The sequence below is a fragment of the Staurois parvus genome, unplaced genomic scaffold, assembly GCF_062004578.1.
Source record: "Staurois parvus isolate SC_StPar_1 unplaced genomic scaffold, SC_StPar_1.0 ptg000232l, whole genome shotgun sequence".
NCBI lineage: Eukaryota > Metazoa > Chordata > Amphibia > Anura > Ranidae > Staurois > Staurois parvus.
The window spans coordinates 6,455,084-6,482,245 of NW_028318028.1; the positions used below are offsets into that span (position 1 = coordinate 6,455,084).

At 40.2% G+C, this 27,162-nt stretch overlaps 1 protein-coding gene across 1 annotated transcript; it reads left to right on the forward strand.

Moving 5' to 3' along the window:
- Nucleotides 1-19,064: 19,064 nt before the first annotated feature.
- LOC149460301 (olfactory receptor 6C1-like) lies at nucleotides 19,065-19,988 on the forward strand. Its single transcript, XM_089679902.1, has one exon. It carries the CDS (start codon nucleotides 19,065-19,067, stop codon nucleotides 19,986-19,988), a length of 924 nt encoding a protein of 307 aa, XP_089536028.1.
- The last annotated feature ends 7,174 nt before the right edge of the window (nucleotides 19,989-27,162 follow it).

A 27,162-nucleotide genomic window follows, 5' to 3' on the forward strand; every position in this document is an offset into this window, starting at 1 on the left:
TCACATCATCAATAAATACAAGAGAACCAGTTCCATTGGCAGCCATACATGCCCACGCCATGACACTACCACCACCATGCTTCACTGATGAGGTGGTATGCTTAGGATCATGAGCAGTTCCTTTCCTTCTCCATACTCTTCTCTTCCCATCACTCTGGTACAAGTTGATCTTGGTCTCATCTGTCCATAGGATGTTGTTCCAGAACTGTGAAGGCTTTTTTAGATGTCGTTTGGCAAACTCTAATCTGGCCTTCCTGTTTTTGAGGCTCACCAATGGTTTACATCTTGTGGTGAACCCTCTGTATTCACTCTGGTGAAGTCTTCTCTTGATTGTTGACTTTGACACACATACACCTACCTCCTGGAGAGTGTTCCTGATCTGGCCAACTGTTGTGAAGGGTGTTTTCTTCATCAGGGAAAGAATTCTTCGGTCATCCACCACAGTTGTTTTCCGTGGTCTTCCGGGTCTTTTGGTGTTGCTGAGCTCACTGGTGCGTTCCTTCTTTTTAAGAATGTTCCAAACAGTTGTTTTGGCCACGCCTAATGTTTTTGCTATCTCTCTGATGGGTTTGTTTTGTTTTTTCAGCCTAATGATGGCTTGCTTCACTGATGGTGACAGCACTTTGGATCTCATCTTGAGAGTTGACAGCAACAGATTCCAAATGCAAATAGCACACTTGAAATGAACTCTGGACCTTTTATCTGCTCATTGTAATTGGGATAATGAGGAAATAACACACACTTGGCCATGGAACAGCTAAGAAGCCAATTGTCCCATTACTTTTGGTCCCTTAAAAAGTGGGAGGCACATATGCAAACTGTTGTAATTCCTACACCGTTCACCTGATTTGGATGTAAATACCCTCAAATTAAAGCTGACAGTCTGCAGTTAAATTACATCTTGTTCGTTTAATTTCAAATCCATTGTGGTGATGTATAGAGCCAAAAATGTTAGAATTGTGTCGATGTCCCAATATTTATGGACCTGACTGTATGTAAATAATGATTTTAAGAGGGGATTGAAGGGAAATGTATGTCTTTTAGGTCTGTCATTTTGTTTCCCCCTCCACTCCATTCTATATTTTGTACTAACATGTTGATTAATTGTTTTGTATTATACCCAGAATGAGTTAATGAAAATATTCTTCTTCTAGCTTAGCCTTGGTAGAGGAGATAGTATCCAATTATTTCTTTGTATTAACAGCACCTGTTTCTGTTATGATATAATTAGAAGTCAAATACTTCTGTCCCATGGGAAAATAATTGTTGGATACTTGTAACTGATTTCAAGGCCTGAGAAAGTCATGTTCACAGCCTTGACAAGTATCTAGCGAGATTCTATTGTATGTAGTAGATAAGTGTTTTAAAACAATGTAGAAACTTTCTTTATTGTTGGGAAAATGAAACTCCGCTTCCCATCACTTTTTAGAATTGACGTCAATGTTGTCTTTTTGTATTCAGCCAATCAATTACTGACAACTCAGCTTTTTGATACTCTGTGCCCCCACCTTTCTTTTTTCTGTTATATTAATTTTCTTCCCACTAATAAACTTGAGAGATTGATTTTACCTATCACTGTGTGTATGTGTATGTCTGTCTTTTCTGAGATGAAGTCAATCTCCCCGACGCGTCCGTACCTGAAACCGACTATAAAGACTGATAGCCAGGGGCTATGGACAACCTTTCAGAAATCATAAATTATAATTTATTAAATAATCATAAAAAGTAATAATATAATAATAATAAATTTAATTCAATAATATAATCAAACCAAAAACACTGAAATTTGAAATATAGCGCCAAGTTCACACATCACTGAGCAAAGTCGCAGAATCGTTTTCAGTGTCTGATGACGAATTTCCCCACAAATCATTATCACTCAATTCTGCAAGTGGTTCTTATTTACTATCGCTCTTCTCTAGCTGGTCTAAAACCGATTTTGACCTAAAGGGACACTTTTTGGACGCCATGGACGTTTCTCAGTTTCCAGGCAGAAAGATCAGTCAAAATGCAGGCAGGGCACAGGACAAAGCACTCGGGCAAAATGTATGTGAAATGGTTTGAAACAGCAGTGTTTTACTATGTAATATTCGTTTACAAAAAAATGAAATTTGCCGCCGGTTACGGCCGCCATACGTCCCGACGTTACAGGGACCAGAACACGGAAGCAGGATGCCGGCATTGGCCGGAGGAGATGGCCGAGGATGCTGCAGGGGACGCATCGCGGGAGCGAAGGACAAGGTAAGCGCTGCAGGGACTCCCTGAGCAACGCCGCATGGTAAGCCCGAGTGTAGCTCGGGGTTACGGCTTTTGGTACTGAAATTTTACCCCGAGCTACACTCCAGAATACCGCCAAGGAGGTTAAGCAGTGCTCAGCTGAAGTCACAAGACTGCTCTAACTGCTGATGAGAAAAGGCATTTGGCAGTTTATATTTACTAAAATAATTGCACTTCCATGTTCTGTGTACTGTGGGAGAGCAGATATAGTGAATGCAGCGTCCTGGGTTTAGTAACACTTTAAACTCTATTTCTTGATTAGCACATTCTGCAGTTCTCAAAAAGGGTAGATGCGGAGTTCAGAATCATAATACGTAGCAGCAGTCGTATCCTTGCAGTGCTTGACACTTTGATTTTTGATTCATTTATCAGATCTTGGCAAGATCCTCACATGCCTGGCACTGTTCATTCTAAGAATTAATTTGCAGCAACCACAAGGAAACTGATTATATACAAGTAAAAGGAATGAGAAATAACATTTACCCAACTTATACCAAATGGCAGGTTGCAGAAAATAGCAGTCTCAGGTTTTGCTCTCAATTTCCATCCATTGTAGCAGGGATGCCCAATCTGCAGACATCTGGAACTACAGGCTGCTGAGTGGTTATATTGGCATTTTTCCCTTCCATTAAAGAGCCCCTAACCATCAATACAACTGTGTTAGTTAAATGCTGCAAAAATTGACAACTCATCATTTTCCTCTCAGTCTTCCAAATTTGGGAGGCAATCAAGGAGCTTAATATATCCCCGGGCTGATTGGTCAGAAAAGCTACTGTTAACTGTGTTTCTCTGTTTCGTAGTTCTCCTTGAATTATATTTCTTGTTTTTACAGTTCCACCTTAATAGTTCAATGAATAGTAGATATTAATCTAGCATAACAGCCCATATGAACTGTGAAAAGTCATTTTAGCCTGGATTACGTATATGGATTATTTGAATCCCATTTAAAGGGACTCTGTTCTGTGAGACTCATGAATACTGCCAATGTTTACATTTACATTTGGAAATTCTAGTTCTAAAGCTGCAACAGACCTTAATGATTTTTGAGTCACTAACCCAGAACAATCACAGAGATAAGGACTTCAGATGCTTGTTCTAGGTTTGTGACTTAAAAGTGCTTAAACCAGCAAAGGCAGCACCCAAACTTACCTCGTGCTTTTGTGACATTTAGCAGTTACAGTGTTTCCTATGTAGTGTCAGTCAACGTTATCTAACATACTTCAGTTTTGTTTCTAACAATGCCCCAAAGCACATTTTCTAAGGGTTCAACCACTGAATAAAGCATTTCTACTACCAAACTGTAAAGCCAAACATCGCTGTGTTTTGTGAGTACAGATTAAATAAAGCATCTTTTATTCTGAACCATTTAGTCTGCAATGTATTTATCAAACAGTTGTCCCATTTCATTGGAGCAGTGCAGTTGCTTTTTCCTTGATCTATTAATCCCTAAGCAAGTCATTGTTACCTAGTTAATTAGGATTAAAAAGCCATACTGCATGTTCATCAAGTTTAACCCAAAAAAATTGGGAAGCAATAACCCTTCTTTCTGCATTAACAAGGTATGGGAGGGTGAAGGCTTTCAATACAGAAGGATTAGTGGTAGATGGGAGCATTGCTTGGCCTGGAATAAACTGATACTTTTAAATGCCCAATGATGTGAAATCTACAATTAGGTAAAGATTAGCACAGGCCGTATGAGGTGACAACTTTATATTTGTCATTCACATAGTGCTTTGATTTCTGTATGTATTTTAGGTGCACCTATGGATAGAAATTGCGAATTCATAAGTCACTATAGTGTTTGCTGAGTTTGTTTATGTATATAGTTAATAGTTTAGTCCAGGCAAAACTATATCCAATGTAATCATGGTCTTGAGTACTGCTATACCCCTCCTTCCAGCTTCAGCCAACTGTATGAGACAGATAGGTCTACAATCTAGAGCTATAGGTGGGAGAATCTGGATACGAGGAATCTGGAGTTGAGGAATGCAATGTTCCTAGTGAAGCAGCTCCCAACACACAAAGGTGTCACAGGGGGGTACTTTGAACAAAATCCTACAAGAAGATGCGTATTATTCTTTTTTAAAGCTATAATCTAGGCAGGGTTTAGATGTGTTTCAACTTGAACAATTCTTAATGTCATATAGCTCTCCAAACAACCCAACAATGGGCCTTAGAAAAATTTTGCAACAGGTCATTTTAACCTCCCTGGTGGTATTCCCGAGTGTAGCTCGGGGTAAAGTTTCAGTACCACAAGCGGTAACCCCGAGCTACACTCGGGCTTACCATGCGGCGCTGCTCCGCGATCCCTCGATCACTTACCTTGTCCTGCGCTCCCGCAATGTCCCTCCTGCAGTGTCCCCGGCAATGTAATCCGGCGGATGCCGGCATCTGTCATCTGGGTTCCGTCCCCTGCAAGCGTCCGGATGTACAGGGGATGGAACTGGCGAGAAATTTGAAAATGACAAAAAGTGACATTCACTAAAATCACATAGTAAAACATTACTGTATCAAACCATTTCACATACATTTTGTTCTAGTGCTTTGTTCTGTGCCCTGCCTGCATTTTTACTGTTCTTTCTGCCTGGAAACTGAGAACATCCATGGAGTCCAAAAAGCGTCCCTTTAGGTCAAAATTGGTTTTAGACCAGCTAGAGAACAGCGATAGTAAATTAGAACTACTTGCAGAATTGAGTGATAATGATTCTTGGGGAAGTTCGTCATCAGACACTGAAAACGATTCTGCGACTTTGCTCAGTGATGTGTGAGCAAATTTCAAATTTCAGTGGTTTTGGTTTGATTATGTTATTGAATTAAATGTATTATTATTATTATATTATTATTTTTTATAATTATTTATTAAATTATAATTTATGATTTCGTGTTTCAAGCTTTATCCTACCCGGGATGGTTACTAGACTCTTGTTCATACAGATTTCAGTGAGTTATTCCTAAAAATTACAGGCCTACAATAAAAAAAATACACATTTCCATGCAAAAAAATGTACCGCTTTGAGCACAGAAATATGGACATAATCAGACCGCTAGGGAGGTTAATACCTTCCCCTTTTTTAAGTTCTGAGCATCAGTAGTCTTATGCTTCTGTTAAAACAGATCCAAGGAGAAATAAGAAAATTAATTTGCCAGATTCAGGGCTATAATTGGATCAGGTCAATTCAATGGATACAGATATTAACAAATCTTTACAAGTCTGCACCTCAAGTTTTACACCATTTTGACACTCTTATGAATGACTGTAGGACAGGACAGTCACCAAAGGCTGTACCATTAGACACAATCCCTATTTATAGTCATAGCAGGAGTACACATTCACCAGTTTCTAGATGTATAGGATATAGATCAGTGAAGCATCACTGCAGCTTTCAATTAATCATGGTATTTCTCATTCCTACTAAGTAGTATGGATGAGCTTACATTTCAGTCGGAGCACAACATTCACCATTCAGCAGTGAACATAATGTATAATAACGGTATTACGTCCGCTATTATATATGACAGCTCTTACCCTGATGAGTGCTTCCCCTCTTCTGACAACTCCAGTTGATGATAGCTGATATAATGAGGTGGGGATCCACATCATTGACCATGTTTTGAGATAACCATATTTGGTCAATGACGTCAAAATGAATTCTTTTTTATGTTTTTTGCTTTGGTACATGTGCCCTAGGACACAGCCCAGTTCCACATGCCATTTGGTTTAACAATCCCTTGCCTATTAGCCTAGAAAATGGGCAGAACTAATTTTGACCATTCAGCTTCTATTGACTTAAATGGGGTTCATATTCAGTACCTAACCTTTACTCGTGTTCAACTGAACCCGCGTATGTTCAGCTCATCATCACAAAGCAGCTTTTTTAGTACATCAACAGTGCACCTTTTACTATAGCTTTCACTACTTTTTATGAATTTATGTGAAATATACTGGCAGGCACCACCTATTCACCTCTTACTTATTTCAAAGGCTCAAAGTAGTGATAGTACCAGGCCATTGCCCCATACACAGACAACTCAGGTAGGCAGATCCACTTACTGTATATGGTGTAGCAGAGTAATATGAGTTAACATAACTTTTGAAGTGGGAACGTTTATTAATTTTCATTAACTGAAGGACTTCCACATTACCCTCTCTAATGCCCTCCCTATCTAACACAAATAGCAGCTGTAAAACATCTCTTAAAGATTTTAAACTAGAATATATCTTTATAAATATTTAAGCAAATAAAAGTGCAATGTGCAAATAAAACTGAAATTTCATATAGATATTAACTTTAACTGAGAGGCAGCTGGTCAAATGCTCTTGCTTAATTATGCCTCCAGATATTCATTCTTCAGAAGATTTAAGGGGGGATATGATTACATTGTATATATACATATAACTGGTCCCTATAGAAAATCAATGGAAAGCTGTTCACTTAAAGCACAACACAAAAGACACGTGGCACCTCTTGCAATGGAGTGAAAGAGGGTTACCAATTGACTAGGGTGTCTTAGTTGGTCAAAGCCTGTTACATGTAGTCAACTCCAAACTGCATTCTTTTCCACCTAATATGACATCTATTCTACAAATAAAACATTGCAATTTACTACCATAATAGCCTTTCATAAAGAATGTGCATGAGGTACAAAAACAAAGAAAATAGAAACTACATATAACAACAAAGAAATGTATTAACTATGCCCTGACTTTGGCTAGGTTCTTTAAAGGTACCGATAGATATAATAATCTATCTGCTACCCATTACAATAACTGGAAAACGCCCAGCCATACTTCGGTACCTTGGGATTCATAGGACACATAATGAAGAGGGCTTCATACCTGCTACTCAGTACCAATTGAAAACTATGCTTTGACATCAAGGATTCTACAGTAACCAACCTCCCAGGCTGTTTGAGTTTATGAGGTAACAAAAACCAGAAAAAGGAAAAATTAGGTCTAAGTCATTTTTTCCCCATGACCTGAATAGCAAGAAGGTGGTAATGATGATCTGGTTCCAACAGAAGCAGACTGGAAGTGAAAGACCTTTCTCACATCCCAGAACTTCAACTTCAATTCTGACCAGAAACAGCACCCACCAATCAGGTAAGCAGATATCCAAAACTCCGCCACCTACCCAAATTAACCTCTCAAGCCACAAACACATATCATGCACAAGTATAGCTAGAAATACAGATGGGACCACCTCCAAATCCACCATACTCTTCAGATGATGTCATGGGGAGACCTCAAAGCATCTAAGAATGGCTAAAATGTTTTTCCTCAGAGGCTCTTAGGAAGAGGGCTAGACCCTCGAAATGCATTAGCAATTCTTAGGCACTATGAGGTCTTCCCATGCCATCAGTCGAGCATGGTTGATTTGGAGGCAATCTGTATTTCAAAATATACTTGTGCATGACACGCATTTGTGAGTAATTGTTATACAGGATTCATCTAGCGCCAACAGTTTGTATATAATATAAACAGCAGCTAATATTGTTCAAAAAGGATCACAGCCTTGCATGAAAGAAGTGAGAGAGTGTAGAAGAGGATAGTAATTGGCTGAAAATAAGGAATCACAATGATGGGTAAACGTCACTCCCAAGTAGATTAAAGTATTATGGGACCACTGGTAAGGGAAATTAGATTAAATGAGATGTACTGACTTAGGGAAAAGTGATATATTGAGATGGGAATAATGGTATATAGTAAGCGCTCATAAAGAATGCAAGCAGCTGAACATATAGGAAAACACATAAAAGTCCCAAAATACATAAACAAAAGAAATGCAGCGCTCTTGAGAAAAATGATAATAAACACAGTCCAATAAAAAAACAGTGCTCCTTGTTTCCCAGTGTAAATGGTAGAATTTTGCACTAACCAGAACGCTCATAGGTAATGCGCATATGTGTATATATCCTGAAGATCCTTTCTCCACTTGAGTCTGGTCAGATATACAGCTTGGAAGAATGGAGATCCTACGCCCTCATGTGGTGGAAAGTGATCCAGCAGGTCAGAGCAATAACGATCTAGGTGAGCCTCCAAAAGGAACTGGCACAGGAATTCCCAGGGCTACAAGGATGGAAGAAGCTCCTCATAGGAGACACAGGGGAGCACTCATAGTGTAGTAATTAAAACTTTATTTGAAAACAGCACAGAGGTGGAACATAGGGCTGCCGTGACCGTTTGATCGTACCTAAATACCGTATTTCGCGCATGCGCACTGATGCGGCGCCATCTTGCCGAAGTCCGTGCGTCCGCAATACCCAAGTGCGCATGCGCGGATGCCATTTCCCCATAGGCCAGGAGAGAACACGAATCACTAAAGAGCGGCTCCATATAAGTGGAGTTCGGATGTCCGATATAGGCTCAGAGCGCATGCGCGGATGCCATTATCTTGTGCATACATAGTTCAATCTTACTGGCACAGAGAAGGATGAATCTCTGATGGTAAATAGCTGCAAAAACACGGTGTTGGAAAATAGAGCAATATTAAATAGAGAACCCACCCAAGGGCGTCCCATACACAATAATGCACATAAGAGAAGAATGATATAAGAAAACCAGATCAAAAGGTTAACAGGGAGCTGGTAACAGTGCTGATATAATAAAAGCCATTAACTCCATATGCCCCAAACAAATGAAGCGGGGTTAATGGTTAGATGTTAAACCAATTGTAAATCAATTGTAATGTCAAGTCCCCACCGCAGGGAGAATTACCTATATATAAGGTTAAAAACACCATGGTGAAATGGCAAAATAGTAAAATTACTAAAATAACGCATGGGGATTGGTCAACAGAAATTCGATCAAGACCCATATATGACAAAATGACATACATAAAACGTGCAAAATAAAATTCCAAAACATGGAATAAAATAGTAGATAAAATCAAATAAAGAGACGAAGTGCAGTTGGCACCAGCACAATAAAGGACTAATGAGGGTCAAAATGGAAGTCATATAAGCGCATATAAAAAATGACAGAATTAATGAATAATCCTATGTCAATGCGCAATAAGGGCCTGAAAACATGATGTAAACCGGTCGTTTAATTGGCCTAAGTGTGTAAGTTGGCAATAGAGAATGGATAACAATATATCTAATGTCCGAAGGTAATGAACAAATCCACAAACTGTTAGTCAAGTACCGCAGGGTTAACTGTTGTCAATGTAGCAATTGACATCCAGTTCGATATTCAAACCTGCAGGGTATAAAGTATCTAGTTCAAAGATGTGTTTAGTCTCTAGTTGTGAGACGGCCCTAGTTTTACAAGTTCCTCTCCAATGTGGAGTCACAATATCAATGCCCGCAAATCTCAAGCTGGTAGGGTCTCTATGATGATGTTTCCTATAGTGGAGGGACAATGAGTGTTCCTTATATCCCTTCTTTATGTTGTTAACGTGTTCTCGAAGGCGGTCCCTAAGGCGCCTAGTTGTCCTACCTATGTATTGCTTGAGACAGGGGCATTCCAGTAAATACACAACAAATCTGCTATTACAGCAAATAAATTTATCGATGTTATACGACCTATTAGTTTGGTTGGAGGTATAGGTGTCTATCTTTCTTTTCCTCATACCATTACATTTACAGGCGATGCATTTGTTGCATGGGTAGAAGCCCGTATAGTCAAACAAAGTGGAAGGTGATTTAGGCATGGTGACAACATTAGGGGCTATTTTATCCCGCAAGGTGGATGATTTACGGAAGATAACCTCGGCTTTCTCCGGAAGTATCTTAGCAAGAGTGGTATCAGCCTTCAAAATCCCCCAGTTCTTAGTAATTATATGTTTTATGGATCTATATTGGGCAGAGAATGTTGTAATAAATGGACATACCAAATTTTTTGGTGGTTTCGTCTGGGTACTTAATAGATCATGCCTATCCATGTTGGTTATTAGTTCCATAGTTTCATTCAAAACCTTCCCATCATATCCTTTCTCAAGGAATCGTTCTTTAAGGATATTAGCCTGCGTGTGGTAAGTGTCAATGTTGGTACAGTTTCTTCTCAATCTGAGGAATTGTCCCTTCGGTATACCTGCCAGCCAACTAGGGTGATGACAGCTCCCTAGTGGGATGAAACTGTTTCGGTCAGTGGTTTTGAAAAAAGATTTGGTAGTAATGTGTCCACCGGTGTTAATTAGAGTGAGGTCTAAGAAATCAATTTCAATGTTACTAAACTTATATGACAATTTAATATTCACAGAATTGTTGTTAAGGGTAGTGAAAAAATTAGTAAGGGATTGTTCCGTGCCATTCCAAAACAGGAGCACGTCATCAATATACCGCTTATAATACAGCAATTCAGGCCAATCCATAGCATAAATGTTGTCCTCCTCCCAATAGGACATGAACAAATTTGCCAGGCTGGGGGCAAACTTTGCCCCCATGGCAACTCCCTTGACTTGCAGGTAGTAATTGCTGTCAAACCACATATAATTCTTTGACATGGCAAAATTCAGAAGTTCCAGTATGAAATCAATATGCGGAGGGAGTAATGAGCTCTCATGCGTAAGATAATGTTTGGCGACTGTCATCCCATCTCTATGGTCAATGTTGCTGTACAACGCCTCAACATCCGCTGTTACCAAAAAAGAGGATGGAGGAATAGAGATATCTTTGATGGAATTTAGGACATGCTTCGTGTCCCTTAAATAGGAGGGGGTATGCAGTACTAATGGTTGGAGATGATGATCGATATAAGCTCCTATCCTCGAGCAGAGTGAATCGATCCCACTCACTATTGGTCTGCCCGGAGGTTTTAGTGGATTTTTATGTACTTTGGGCAAAATATACAAGACCGGTAAACGAGGGGCCTTGGGGCACAGGAATTCCTTCTCTTTTTTATTAACAATTGATTTATCATAACCGTTTTTGATAATATTTTTGAGAGTACGTTTATAATCTGATAGGGGGTCTTTGTGAAGCAGTTGGTATGTGGACGTATCTCCGAGAATATTATATACCTCTGCTGTGTAATCACTCTTATTTAAAATGACTACCCCTCCCCCCTTATCCGCAGGTCTTACTACGAGATCTTTCTTCTCTAGAAGGGATTTGATTGCTGTGTCTATTTTAGGATCTTTATATATTTTCTTAGTGGGAAGATTTTTTAGATCTTTCAATACTTGATCTTTGAATAAACTAACAGCTGAATTACTTTGTGGTGGGGGATTGAAAGTAGAAGCATTAGAAAGAGAAGTATATTGGCAAGAGGGATGTTTAGTGATAGGGTTATTCAGAAAATATCTTTTGATGGATAACCTTCTTGCGAATTTCTGAATATCAATAAAGGCCTGGAATTTATTCATGGGCCTAGCTGGAGCGAATTTTAACCCTTTATCCAATAGACTTAATTCATTATCAGAAAGCGAGGTTGTACTAAGGTTGAAAATACCCTTCCCAATCATGTTCTCCTTCGCTTTGTTGGATCTATTGATTCTCCTCCCTCCCCTCTTGCCTCTATATTGTCGCTTCTTTTCCGTACCCTGCCCCTCTCTAAAAAATGGTGGCTATTATTAGAGCGGATGTCAGGGGTTCTGGGAGTAGGGGGTGCATAATAATCATCATATGGTGGTCTCCAATATTGATTTTGATAATCGTTTGAATAATGATCTCTATAATACCCTTGTTGTGGAGGGTTATGATGGTAATAATCTCTCAGATTATGAGAAGGATGTCTCTGGGTATGTATAGGGCCCTGGTAGTTGTTTTTATAATGAGCCTTGCGTTTATTAGGCTTAGAATGGGTATTATGCGAATTGAGGTTTCCAGGTTTAGGATGGACATTAGGATGCCATCTGTTGTCCCTGGAACCAATATTCCTATCCGTTAATTCCGATAATGGATGGAATTGGTTTTGGGTAGTAATGTTATGTCTGGTTTGATTAGAGATAGGAGGTCTAGCTTTACCCTGAGAGTTCGTGGGGTGTTGCTGACCTATTTTATGAGCTGGGGTAGAAGGTGGGTAGGGTCCATTGCTACCTGCTACATTGCTAGTGTCCAAAGCTTGCCATTTGAACACCTGTTGTGTTTGATAATCAGTGAGATCTCTATTATATTTTTTTCTTTTTTTGTTTTTTTGCTCCAGATCAACATTTTCTAAATGTTTTTTTAACTTATTGGATTCCGTGATGTAATCATCATTAGTCTTATAAGGGGTGAGTTTCTCTTTCACCAAGTTGATCTCTTTATCTAAATAAGTAAGTTTTTTCTTTTTCCTGGCAATTATAAATTTGAGCATATCAATGCCAACTGTATTGAAATAGTGATACCATTCCAATAATGATGAAGTGTCATCGGTGTCAGGGGAAATGTCCCATCTAAGCGATCTGGGGACCATTTGTTCTTTGACATATTTCTCCAGAAAGGAAATGTCCCAGATGGTTTTAATTTCAGAAGTAGTGAGATTGTGCAGATGAATGAACAATCCCCTGAGATCTTCCATCTCATTAATTTGTGTAAATACATCGTCTGGTATTAGAGACCTCGAAGCTCTAATGTCAAAAATATCTCCCATGATGAGAGAAATACTGTAGAGCTGCTATACTAGTAAATATGGTTAAACAGAAATGGGAATAATGGTATATAGTAAGCGCTCATAAAGAATGCAAGCAGCTGAACATATAGGAAAACACATAGAAGTCTCAAAATACATAAACAAAAGAAATGCAACGCTCTTGAGAAAAATGATAATAAACACAGTCCAATAAAAAAACATTTAACATTTCACTATCATTAAATAAAATAAATTTTTTTACATCACTCATATTTTCAATATCAATGCCAAAATTTCACAATTTCTGCCAGGGTATGAAAATTTTTTGTATATATACAGTATATATGCACAAGGGTACACATGCGTGCACAGTAGCCTCCCTGGCGGTATTCCCGAGTGTAGCTCGGGGTATAGTTTTAGTACCACAAGCGGTAACCCCGAGCTACACTCGGGCTTACCATGCGGCGCTGCTCCGGGATCTGTTCTTCTCTTACCTTGTCCTGCGCTCCTGCGATGTCCCTCCTGCAGTGTCCCCTGTAATGTCCTCCAGCGGATGCCGGCATCTGTCTTCTGGGTTCCGTTCCCTGCGACGTCGAGACGTACGGGGACGGAACAACGGGAAATTTGAAAATGACAAAAAGTGACATTCACTAAATTCACTAAAATCACATAGTAAAACATTACTGTATCAATGCATTTCACATACATTTTGTCCCTAGTGCTTTGTCCTGTGCCCTGCCTGCATTTTTACCGTTCTTTCTGCCTGGAAACTGAGAAACGTCCATGGCGTCCAAAACGCGTTTCTTTAGGTCAAAATTGGTTTTAGACCAGCTAGAGAACAGTGATAGTAAATTAGAACTACTTGCAAAATTGAGTGATAATGATTCGTGGGGAAATTCGTCATCAGACACTGAAAACTATTTTGCGACTAAGATCAGTGATGTGCGAACTTGGAGCTATATTTCAAATTTCAGTATTTTTGGTTTGATTTCAGCACACTGTTTCTCACTTGCTGCAAGAAAATGTGTAAGAATTCCTATTATATGATGTTGAGGGAGAAATCACCAGGAACAAAGGATATCAGTCAGGGAGCAGCAATTGCTGGTGATTTTTCTGCAGATATAGCTTACTGCCAAGTAATTTCCAGAAATGAGGAGGATGAGGATGATGAGGTGGAATACCGTACGTGGGAGCCAGAGGAGAGGACTTTGAGAAAGAGGAAGAACAACAGCAAGGGAGGATTTCTTCCAGGGGCAGCTTGCAGTGGACATCTTATTCCAACAGATTGCACTGGCCCATAAGTACGCATCACTGCTATAGTATCTCTAGGGTCAGTCTACAGGGCTCTGTAGTAAGGTTCTTTTTCCACATATGTGGCAGGGTTCTACAACTATCAGCCATGGTAAAATGTCCATTCAGGTGCCGTGTGCATTGAAGAATTAATATTAGTAGTCAATTGTACATTATTTAGTTGAAGGGCCTGGTATGAATTATGGGTTACTCTATACCATTTCCCCAGGGCGGTGCTTACACCTCATGCCATTTGTTTGATAATGCCAAGCATATCAATCTAGATTGCCATTTTCTGTTTTATACTGACACTAGCGTTCAAATTCAGCTTCCAAACTTTAATCATGATTGCCAAACCTGCCCCAAACCAAACCCGGGTACATTTAGCCCATCAATACTAGCAACCACCTAATATGTGATACACCCATATGATGGATCTCATTGTTAGCCATGCTGTAGCAGGTACATTAGCAGCAGTAGATCAAAGACAAGTATCAGTGCAAGTATGGGAAGAGGACAGGCTCTATGGGGCTAGGGTTCCACAAAGGGGTGGCGGTGGACGGTTTCTTCACAGTAAGAGCTGTGAAAATATGGTATAGACTCCCTCAAGAGTTGGTTCTGGCCAGCTCAGTGGATTGCTTTAAAAAAGGCCTGGATTCTTTCTTGGATAAACAGAATATAACTGGATACTAACATTTATAGGTAAATGTGACCCAGGGGATATCCTAATGCCTCTCAGGGCATCAGGAAGGAATTTTTCCCCTGCAGGAGTAAATTGGATCATGGTTTGCTGGGTTTTTTGCCTTCCTTTGGATCAACTGTGGGTATAGGATTAGAACTTTTTTTTTATCACTGAATTGGATGGACTTTGTCTTTTTTCAGCCAGACTAACTATGTAACCCTAGCAGCACAGTGTCACCACAGTGACACTGTACTACTTGTAGGGGGTGATGAAGATTTTTTTTCACATACTTTTTCTTGCAACTGTAAGTTGTAAGTTGTCGTTAGTATATATATATATATATATATATACACACACTGTATTGTATATACACAACTACACATAATAGCATATGCAAGCAAACACATACATAATAAGAAAAAGTGAAAACGTTCATGCGTTTTCTAAAGTGAAAAAGTTCCATGCATAAACATTCCTTGTGTGCAACACTTCTACAACACTTCTAATGGAATGGTGATTCCACATGGGTGTGGGGTGGACCCATGTGAATCCCTTCATCTTACTATTGACCCCAAAACTGTAAGAGGTCTAAACAGGCACAGGTAACTAAAATGATGGTAAAGATCGCTTTTAGCCTGAACAACACATTCCAGGTGAAACTTAACCTCCAAGTGGACAAATCCTTATTTTAAAATGTAGTGTGTACAGTATATTTAAATAAAATATGTTTGCATACACATAAATATAACTTAATTGCCTGTTAGCCCCAATCAGCTGGTCCTAATTCCCAGTTAGCATGCACTCTAAGGAATCAAAAGCAAATATAAGCTATATGTACACAGCCATAACCAGAAGAATCTACATTGCTACAGACAGACAGATCTTGCCTCTTTGATATGCGGTCATACGACAAGAGCATTTGTGCTTGACATGGAGGAAAAACATCTTTAGAAAGAAGTATGTGAAATTGTGGCTCTTTATTGTAGCTTCCCCCATTTCCTTTTTCAATTTACCACTATAAATTAAAGCTTAAGAAAATCAAAAGAAAACGAATATGCAAAAAATGCATACAAATTTGACTTGGTGCTTACTGTATATAGATACTAAGATATGAAAACTAATTTTACCAAATCAAATGCTATAGACCAGAGGACTGGTTAGACCAAATATCTAGAAAAGCACAGTTATATGATAAAGGTACATTAGGTGAAAATAATACAGACCCCTATAAATGGTGAAAATGATTGCAGCTTTGTATTCAGTGATACATCTGTATTTATTTATTTTAATGAAAGCAGTGTAAGTACTTGAATTTAACTTGGTATTAGCCTCCTACACAATGTATTGCAGGGCTCAGGCTTGGAAAGGGAGAAGCACCACAAGGATCCAGTCAGTTAAGCGTAAGCATGTTGGTAGGAGGAGACAACAGAGTGACAAAAAAAATTGTGCTCATGAGTGTTCTGCTTCTTCTTTCACTGTCCAGTCAAAAGCTAGGAGAAGAAAAATATTTGTAACTGTCACTGAACTGCAGCAGGGAAAAATCAGGTCCTCCCTGTAAGACAATGCAGCACTGTGTAGCAAAGCTGTGTAACTCTCAAGAATTAATTATCAGAATTACAATTTTTTGACAGGTAAAAACTCTCTTATATGCATTTACCTGTTTACTTTTTAATACCATTTTAACACTCAGCAAAGTCAAAAACGACATACACTTTATGATGCAACACATCACTGGCATTAACAAAATTGTCTTTGTTTCTGAGCCCCACTGTAATTTAGCTTTTTTACCTGTTAATTCTACAGTTATTTTTGAACTCCCTTCAACAGACCAAGCTGTGCAGGAAAGTAAAAGTTGAAGTGTTACTAAACCCAGGACGCTGCATTCACTATATCTGGTCTCTCACAGTACACAGAACATGGAAGTGCAATAATTTTAGTAACTATAAACTGCAAAATATCTTTTCTCATCAGCAGTTAGAGCAGTCTTGTGACTTCTATCTGTGTCCAGCAGAGCACATGTTAAAGCTTGTAGGAGGGGTTTTCATTTTGCTCTAGGAGGATGCAGAACCCCTGACCCTCTGTCTGGACAGTGCTGATTAGCCCTGTAATGATCACATTTACTCTCCCATAAAAAAAAACCTCTCTAGCAATACACACCAAACTGAGCATGTGCAGATTTACTCCACACAGTATGTCTTATCAGGAGATAAGAGGGTGACACTGGAAGAAGGGGAGGATCAGAGAAGTCAGGAGCAAACAGAATTATTACACAATGCAGATGATTAACCCCTTAGATTCTACAGTGAGTATAACCAGCATGCTTGACTTACAGACTTTTTTTCTGTTGTGTGTTTAGTAACACTTTAAGGGTTTAGACAAACAATATAACATTGACAGGGGTGCTTACAATGGTCAGCTTTTATTCATTTAGTCATAAGATTTATCCCAAAAGATAAAGAAATTGTATTTTAACCTCCCTAGCGGTATTCCCGAGTGTAGCTTGGGGTAAAGTTTCTGTACCAAAAGCAGTAACCCCGAGCTACACTCGGGCTTACCATGCGGCGCGGCATAGGGAGTCCCTGCAGCGCTTACCTTGTCCTTCGCTCCCGCGATGTGTCCCCTGCATGGTCCCCAGCCATCTCCTCCGGCTGATGCCGGCATCCGGCTTCTGTGTTCCGGTCCCTGTGACGTCGGGACGTACAGGCGCAGCAGGTGGCGGCGGGAAATTTGAAAATTTTAAAAGAATTTCATTTTTTTCAAAACTAATTTTACATAGTAAAACATTGCTGTTTCAAACCATTTCACATACATGTTGTCCCTACTGCTTTGTCCTGTCCCCTGTCTGCATTTTGACTGTTCTTTCTGCCTGGAAACTGAGAAAAGTCCATGGCGTCCAAAAAGCGTCCCTTTAGGTCAAAAGCGGGTTTAGATCAGCTAGAGAACAGCGATAGTAAATCAGAACCACTTGCAGAATTGAGTATTAATGATTCGTGGGGAAATTCGTCATCAGACACTGAAGACGATTTTGCGACTTTGCTCAGTGATGTGCGAACTTGGCGCTATATTTCAAATTTCAGTGTTTTTGGTTTGATTATATTATTGAATTAAATGTATTATTATATTATTATTTTTTATGATTATTTATAAATTATAATTTATGATTTTGTGTTTCAAATTTTATCCTACCCGGGATGTTTAATAGATTCTTGTTCGGACAGATTTCAGTGAGTTACTCCTAAATATTACAGCCTACAATAAAAAAACTATATATTTTCATGCAAAATAATGGTACCGCTTTCAGCACCAAAAATCTGAAATAATCATACCGCTAGGGAGGTTAAACTGTTTAAAATGGGTTAGCTGGCATTCAGCTTTCATTTTTTAGTCACTTACCAAACCAAGCTGTGTAACGAAAGTAAAAGTTAGAGGGTTTAAAACCCTTTGAGGACCAAGGGACGTATTTGTCCCATGTTTTTAATTGCCTGTATCATCTGATTAAGAACTTAAAATACTCTTTTTTTTTTTGGCTTGAGTCAAAATATTAGTTCTTATCAACAAATGGATCTAGCTTTTTGCCAAGTATTTCATGAAATGGCTTAGTTACAGCAACTGAAGTGTACGAACTTTAAAAAAAAAATTGATTCTTTTGGCATTCCGTAATCTTATGGTCCTCAAAGGGTTAAACAAACCATTTAACATTGAGAGGGGTGCTTAAAATGATCAACTTTTATTCATTTAGTTACAACCTTTATCCCAAAAGGAAAATATATCGTTTCTGAAACTGCTTAAAATGTGTTCGGTAGAGTTCGGCTTTGATTTGTCACCTATGTAAAGTCCATCTAAATCTACTAGTCTATCCAATAACAACCTCTCTAGACAGTGCTGCTGCCCAAGGTTATCTCCTTTTCTAATCCATAGATAGAGGAGCCACCCTAAGACAGGAGGTATGTTAGTGGCTGGATAACCAAGTGAAAAAAGGAAAATAAAAACAGAACACGAATGCAACCACCATATCTACAAACCGGTAAGCTGTAATGTATTACATTTTTGTTTTTAGATTTAGATATGCTTTATTATATACACATACCTATTTGTCATCGGTTATATACAGTAGTATGTGACAGAATGTTAAATCATATAGTTATTTTCTCAAACGCTTATAAATGTTGCATATATATTCATGACAAATAAAAACAACCAGAAACTATTACATATAATTTACCAGAAATGCCATAGGACTATCATGGGGTGGGGTGGGGTGTAATATAATCTACTTATATATGTCTTCTTGTTTTCTTCATATCCTAGAGCACAGCTTCCAAAATGCTTGTAAATGTGACAACTATCAAATATTTCATCATTAGAGGGATCTCTGATGACCCCAAGCTACAGTTTCCAATTTTCCTTCTGGTCCTCCTCATGTATCTTATAACTCTGAGTGGTAACCTGACCATTCTCATTGCCTGCAGACACCCTCTGCTCCACACACCTATGTACTTCTTCCTGTTCAACTTGTCTGTCATAGACATTTCTTGCTGTACCATTTCATTACATAAGCTTCTTATAAACTTTATCACTGGTGATAAAACAGTTCCATTTGTTCCGTGCATGATACAAATGTACCTGTTTGGTTCTTTTGCTGGTCATGAATTACTCATACTTACAGCCATGAGTTATGATCGTTATGTAGCAATATGTAAGCCTTTGCATTACCATCTGACCATGAATGGTAGAACATGCACTCTACTGGCCTCATTGTGCTGGACGATAGGGTTTTGCCAAGTCCTGCCTCCTTTCATTATAGTATACAGCTATAATTGCTATTCCTCCATTGAAATCAACCACTTTTTCTGTGATATTGTCCCCGTAATGAAGCTTTCCTGCAATGACACAACTGTTTTGGAAATTCTATTCTTCATAGAAGGGTTGTTTCCCATGATCTTTACACCCTTTGTCCTCACCTTCCTTCCTTACATTTTTATAATAAATGCTATACTGAGGATCTCTACAAGTACTGGAAGACGTAAGACCTTCTACACGTGTTCCTCACACCTCACAGCTGTGACCTTGCTCTACACAACTCTGGCTTGCCAATATTTGACACCAAACTTGTCTAGTATCCTGGAGTCTAAAAAGATTTTATCTTTATTAAACACAGCTGCTGTTCCTATGCTAAATCCATTCATTTATAGCTTAAAAAATAAAGATGTTAAAATGGCTTTGAAATGGAATCTGGGGCTGATGTAGCTCCTAATATTTGACCTCCTGGTTTTACTTAAAGCAATTAAAGCAAAAAATTAACACAAGCCAAGCCTGCAAAGAAAAGCATAAAATAGCTACTTGTTCCACCACCCATGCCACTAAACTCCATTGACTTTAGGAGATGACCATGCTGAAAAAACTTCAGCTCCTGTCACTTCTGAGAGATTTGAATTGTCCCCCTTTGAGCTCTATGCTTTCTTTGGCTGTTCCCAACACCACTACAGGACAAGCTAGCAAAGGATTTTAAAATATGTGTTGCTTGGGGACAGGGGCGGACTGACAACTCATGGGGCCCCCGGGCGATAGGAAATCATCGAGCCCCTGTGTCCTCTCCCACACTCAAACCACACCCAAAAAAGCGTATGAAAGGTACCAGGGGCATCTCATGGGTACCTTCAGTGCCTAAATGGTCAGTCTGTCCCTGCTTGGGGACCAATGATGCAATAAAACCAGACACGTTATTTTGAGGTGGACTTAAATTGATACTAAACCCAGAACCCTGCATTCACTATATCTGGTCTCCCACTGTACACAGTACATGGAAATGCAATTATTTTAGTAAATATAAACTGCTAAATACCTTTTTTCATCAGCAGTTAGAGCAGTCTTGTGACTTCTATCAGTGTCCAGTAGAGCATTGGTTAAAGCTTGTAGGAGGAGTTTTCATTTTTCTCTGACTGTCCTATGAGGTTGCAGGACCCCTGACCCTCTGTCTGGACAGTGCTGATTGGCCCTGTGCTGATCACACGCACTCTCCCAAGGAAAAAAAAAAAAAACCTCTCTAGCAATACACACCAAACTGAGCATGTGCAGCTTGCCACCAAGGCTATGTTCTATCAGCAGATGGATTAGGGACAATAGAAAAAGGGGGGATCAGAGAAGACAGGATCAAACAGCCTTTTTACACAATGCAGAGGATTAACCTCTTAGGTTCCACAGTGAGTATGACAAGAATGCTTTACCACAAATACAGACTGCTGTGGGTTTAGTAACACTTTAAATGATTCTTGTGAAATATATGAATAGCATGTATGAATAGTATTTTCTAGCAAGCTTATTTGCTCACATTGTTAAACAATATTTTTTTTTATCTGTCCAAAAAACAGTTTTCTCATATAATTAGATGTAATAGGGGTTTAAATGTTTTATTTCAGGAACCCAAAAATGTGATGCACAAAAGAGCTTTCTTAAAACAGGATATTTCTATATGTCTCACTTCCATTACAAATCCAATAAAGATTCCACATTTAAATGGACAGAGCCATGTACACTCTGTTGGTACTGTACATACTGCAATAACATTAATTATGTAAATGAGGTTTTAAAACAGTTTGTTTTGATGTACCAAATATGAGAACATTTACAACAATTGTCTGCTGATGACATCGGATTGTATTCTGGGATGCAGTGGAGCTTAAAAATGCTTGAGAAATGAAACTAATGTGTTGTGTGTATCAGGGGCGGACTGACCATTTGGAAACTCGGGCACTGCCCGAGGGCCCGGGGTCAGTAGGGGGCCCCATGAGATGCCCCTGGTACCTTTTTCATAGGCTTTTTTGAGTTTGGGCAAGAACACAGGGGCCCCATGATCTCCTATTGCCCGGGGGCCCCATGAGTTGTCAGTCCACCCCTGGTGTGTATGTAATGGAAGTTTACATGGTGCACAATTTTGTCTATAAATTCTTGGTAGACTTTTTTTGTGGTGCAATAAGTGATGGGCCAAACACCCCCATGTTCAGTTCATGGTCAAACATTGGAACCTAATGAATGTTCGACTGCAAACTTCAAACTCAAAGCAAGTCTATGGGACTTGAACTTGTAAATTCAAAAGTGCCCATTTTATGCAAGTTATTGGCCATAAAAGGGGTATGGGGATTTGGGTACTGCCCTGAAGTACATGATTCAGTGAAACAAAAAAAATTTAAAAAGTACAATTTTAAAGGGGCAGTCATTTTTCATTGCTTAACCGCCTCCTGCCCGCCATATAAGGAAATGACGGGCGCAAGGCGGTTCTCTCATTCTGGGAGGATGTCATATGATGTCTTCCCACCCTAACCGCGCATGCGCATCCCCGGGGGCGCGCAGCACGGCGATCGGTGGTGGCTGTGTCCCTGGGACACAGCGGATCACCGATCAACGAAAAGACCTGATGCCGTCAGCTCTGTCATGTGATCCACTGTGTTCAATCACAGCTGATCGCTTGTAAATAAGGAAATGCCGGTTATCGGCATTCCTCTCCTCACGAGCTGTCACACTGACAGCTCATGAGGAGAGAAGAGCCGGTAATCGGCATTACTCAGAGGGGACATCTACACTGATCATCAGGGCACTGATCAGTGTGCCCTGATGATCAGTGTTGCCCCATCAGTGACACCTGTCAGTGTCCATCAATGCCACCTGTCAGTGCCCATCAATGCCACCTGTCAGTGCCCATCAGTGCCACATCAGTGCCACATATCAGTGCCTACCAGTGCACATCAATGCCACATATCAGTGCCCATATGAGCTGCCTTTCAGTGCCACCTATCAGTGCTGCCAATCAGTGCTGCCTATGAGTTCCCGTCCATGCCGCCTATCAGTGCTGCCTATCAGTGCCAGTCAATGCCACTTATCAGTACCAGTCAGTCCCGCCTAACAGTGCCAGTCAGTGTTGCCTATCAGTGCCATATGTCAGTGCCGCCTATCAGTGTCATATACGAGTGCTGCCTTTCAGTGCCCATCAGTGATGCCTGTCAATGCCCATTAGTTCCACTTACCAGTGCCTCTTCATCAGTGCCGCTAGTCAGTGCCTATCACTGCGGCCTCATTAGCGCACATCAGTGAAGAAGAAAAATCACTTATTTGCAAAATGTTATAACAGAAACTAAGAAAAAACTTTTTTTCAAAATTTTCAGTAGTTTTTGGTTTGTTTAGCAATAAATAAAAACCCCAGAGGTGGTTAAATACCACCAAAAGAAAGCTCTATCTGTCTCAAAAAAATTATAAAAATTTTATCTGAGTACAATGTTGCATGACCGCGCAATTGTCATTGAAAGTGTGACAGCACTGAAAGCTGAAAATTGGCCTGGGCAGGAACGGGGTGAAAGTGCCCGGTAGGCAAGCGGTTAAAGTTAAAATAAAATAAAAAATTCCTTTAAATATCATGGGCGTGGGGTCCCCCCCAATGCATCCATCCAATCCAAGAACCTTTAGGTCTGGTAGGAAGGTTAGGAGGGACCCCACAGTACGTTTTTTTTTTTTACGTGCGTGGGGTTCCCCCTAACAGCCATACCAGGCCATTTAGGCCTGGTAATATTTTTAAGGGGAACCCCACCTCCCAAAAATGGGGGAAAAAGTGCATGGGGTTCTCCCTAAAAGCCATACCAAGCCCTTTAGACGAACCTCATCCCCCCAAAAATTGGGTAACCCCAAATAAGGGGGTATCCTGATGCTGCCAGCCCTTGTGAATGAGTAAGGGGTACCCATTCACTAAAGGGTTACATTTAGAAAAAAATAATAGACCAGTCTTTTGAAAAATTCCTTTAACTCAACAAAAAAAATACAACAGTCCTTTCATTTAAAACCAAAATATAGTTCCATTGTTATAATCCATCATCAATCATGGAGTCCAGCATTGTCACGATGACACCGACTCACCGAAAAAAACGATGTCCAACGACCTGTTCGCACCCGCCACAATCTGACATTTGCTGGTCAGATGTAAACAATTGGGCAGAGGTAGCAGTGATGTCACCACTAGGTCTGCCCAGTTGTGCTGAGATTGGCCAAAGCATTGCACCTGACCTGTGGTCAGGTGTATTGCTTTGGCCAATCAAGACTCTCAAAATGCACAGAGAGCGCAGTGCATTGTGGGGTGCTGCGGGTGAAAAGCCCGCCGAACGCCGTTACTGTTCGTGTGTTCATCACCCATCCCTAGGTGCAACTAATGTAATACACTGTCTGAGATCCTTCCCAGAATCTCGTACACTTTCATGTAAATTTTATTCTTTTTTCCTACTGGGAGCCATAAACTCTCCCTGACTAACCCATCAGTTTCTGTGGGCGCCACAAAGATGTCCAGGAAGCTCTCAGCAAAACACGCACAAATAACACAGTAGCCAGATACAATGGAAAGGCAGTAGCTGGTGTTACGGCACTGATGAAAGCAAAAGATTATCACAAGTGGCCAGCCCTGTAAGGGAACATGTTTTTATTTATCTTTTGCCTCCTTTCAATACTCTTCAAAATGGCAGCAGGGCAATCACCTATATTTTTACCAGGGGATAGCCTGGACTACTTCATATAGTGTATATGTAGTGCCACTCCCATAGGAGCCACAGGAGTACTGTCCAGGCCTTCCCCAAAAGCTTTGCTCCGCAGTCAGGCACATATGCTCATTCCCATGTTTCTTCATTGACCAGTCTAGGTGTCAGGAATGGTCTCGCCAATGGTGGTGGGACTCACCTGCCTTGTGGGCTGCAGTACCAGGGCTGGCCAGCGGGTGCTCTCAGCAACCAGAAGCTCACTCCTGCAATCAGCCATCACCTGAGGCTGATTGCAGGAGGAGTATTTAAGGAATGGCCAGACCTGCAGTCAGTGCCTTGGTGTTTGTTTCCCATGTGCCCTGTTTCCTGTATCCTGTCTCCTGCCTGCTCAACTCTCCTGCTTGACTCTGATAGAACTCCGCCTGCACTGACCTCGGCTATTCCTGACCATTCTTCTGCCTGCTCCTGTTGTACCTTTCTGCCTGATTGTTCCTGACCCGGCCTGCCTGACCACTCCACCTCTCCAGCCCTGACTGCACCTGTACCTATTAGTTTAAGGTTTGTTTTGTTTTGCACTGTGTTTGTTTATTTGTGCAGCTCGTAATAAATATTATTATTATTTAATCATTTCTGAAGCCTGCTGTTTCCCTGTGTCAGTCCACACATCTCTGGTCATACCTAGATCCCTGACATTAGGGTTGGAGAACTTGGATAGGGATAGTAAAAAAAAAAACAGAAACTGTGTACAGTTGAGGACTTTAGGCATTCTTTCAGATAAGCTATGACAAAGTCTGTTCTTGAAATTAACAGTAGACTTTAGATTTAAGACACCAGTAGTAATTGTAGTAGCAAGCTTGAGCAGAGTCCCTAGAAGTAGAAGATTAAATGGGCAAAGCTTTTTGGAGCACCAGCTGTTCCCTTTAGCTAGACTCACAGCTGATTCCCTGAGCTGAGCACCAGAGGGGGTTAAGTAGCATGCAGTCTCTTAGATCTTTTTAAGGGTGTCTGTACTCACAAGGCCCAAGAGCATCAGGTTGCCTTCCTCTGTGATACCAGGCCAGATCTTTAGTAGACAGTCCTTCAGTCAGGTTTAACAGAACCCAGGTCTCAGTATTCAGGCCCTCAGGTCATCAACAGCAGTAGATCCAGCAGCATTGCCTGGGACAGCAGCATGCCCCCTCCAGGCAGGACCAATCCTATACAGGAAACACCCAGAACTCAGTGTGCTCACTGAATGTATACAGTTACCCTGCATGCCATCAGGACCTCTCGCTCTGGGATAGGTCAGGGCTGTATCAGTATTCATGCTGCCATCTGCATAGCTCCATAGCTATCATCCAGAAACTCTGCAAGCTTTCTGGTGGCAGAGGGAACTATTCGGCTGATAGCAGCTAGGAGGGTGCTACAAAAAAAGAGTCATCCATCAAAGAGTTTCTTACACCTATCTACTGGAATTTTGCACCACTCTCCAACTGCTCCAGGTCTCTCAGATTAGAAGAGTTTCTTTTCCCAACTGCTGTTTTGAGATCTCTCCACATGTGCTCAATATACTGTATACACACACATATATATATATATATATATATATATATATATATATATATATAGTAAGAGTTTGGGCATTGTTGGATGCCTAAACACTTTGAGATTGCTTTGTATCTCTTTCCAGCCTCACGCAGATCAGCTACTCATGATCATATGTCTTCAGAGAGCTCTTTTCTGCAAGACATGGTTCACATCAGCTGATGCTTCTTATGAACATCAATCCTAAAATGTTTGAGTGTCTTTTTTTAATCCAGGTACTCGTTTCATTATCTGGACTTCAGCTGTGCAAACAAATGACTCCAATTAGCTTTTGTTGAAGTATTTAGTATATGGGTTCACTTACTTTTTCCTCCAGCACTATGAATGTTTAATTGGTTTTTCCAATAAAGACACGATAAAAAAGAATTGTTAGTGTGCTATTGGTTTACCACATTGTGTTTGCCTATTGTTGTGATTTAGATGAGAATCAGATCACATTTAATTGCAAATTACTGCAGAAAACCATTTAATTCCAAACGGTTCACATACTCTTTCTTGAAAATGTTTTTTTATAACAGTTTTAATAGCTGTTATCACAAGTAACTCTCAATTTGCTCTCAATTTTAAAACAATGGACACGGGCTTCTACTCTCTCTAATGGTAACTGACTCGACCTTGTATTCTCCTACCTATGCACTCCTTGCAACCTCACCAACTTTCCAATTCCTCTCTCTGATCACTCCCTTACTAGCTTCACTCTCTCCTTGGCTTCATCCTCCTTGTCTTACAACTACCAAACAGTTACCCATAGAAACCTTTGCTATTTTAACCCTATGTCTCTATGACAAAATCTCAGTCCTGTCCCAACCTGGCCACTTCAGTTTACAGCAATTGATTGTCATCTACCCTGGACACATTGGCCCCCCTCACTACACACAGAATTAGGCCTGACCGCTACAGCCCTGACAAACTGACAATACCAGATGCCTCAAAAATGTAGCCTTCCTCTTGAGTGTTTATGTGTAAGACCCAGCAAGACTTCGACCAATATAAATCTGCCCTTCAAAAATACAATTCCTGTCTCAACACTGCCAAATAGACCTATTTTATCACTCTCATTAACACCCTCTCACGCAGTCCCCCTCAACACTTTTCTTCCTTTAACTCTACTTTGTCCTTCATTACCTCCACCCACTAGCTCACTCATTGCCCAGGGGATCGCTAACCGCACCAAAAATAAGATTGATACAATTCGTGATGAGATCTGCACTGTATAGATATCTCCCTCACCCTACACTCCTTGTCCACCTGCACAATCAATACTTCCCTTGTTTAACCCAGCTACTATAGAGGAAGTTAGTAAACTCTTTTCTAAAGCCCACTTAGCCATC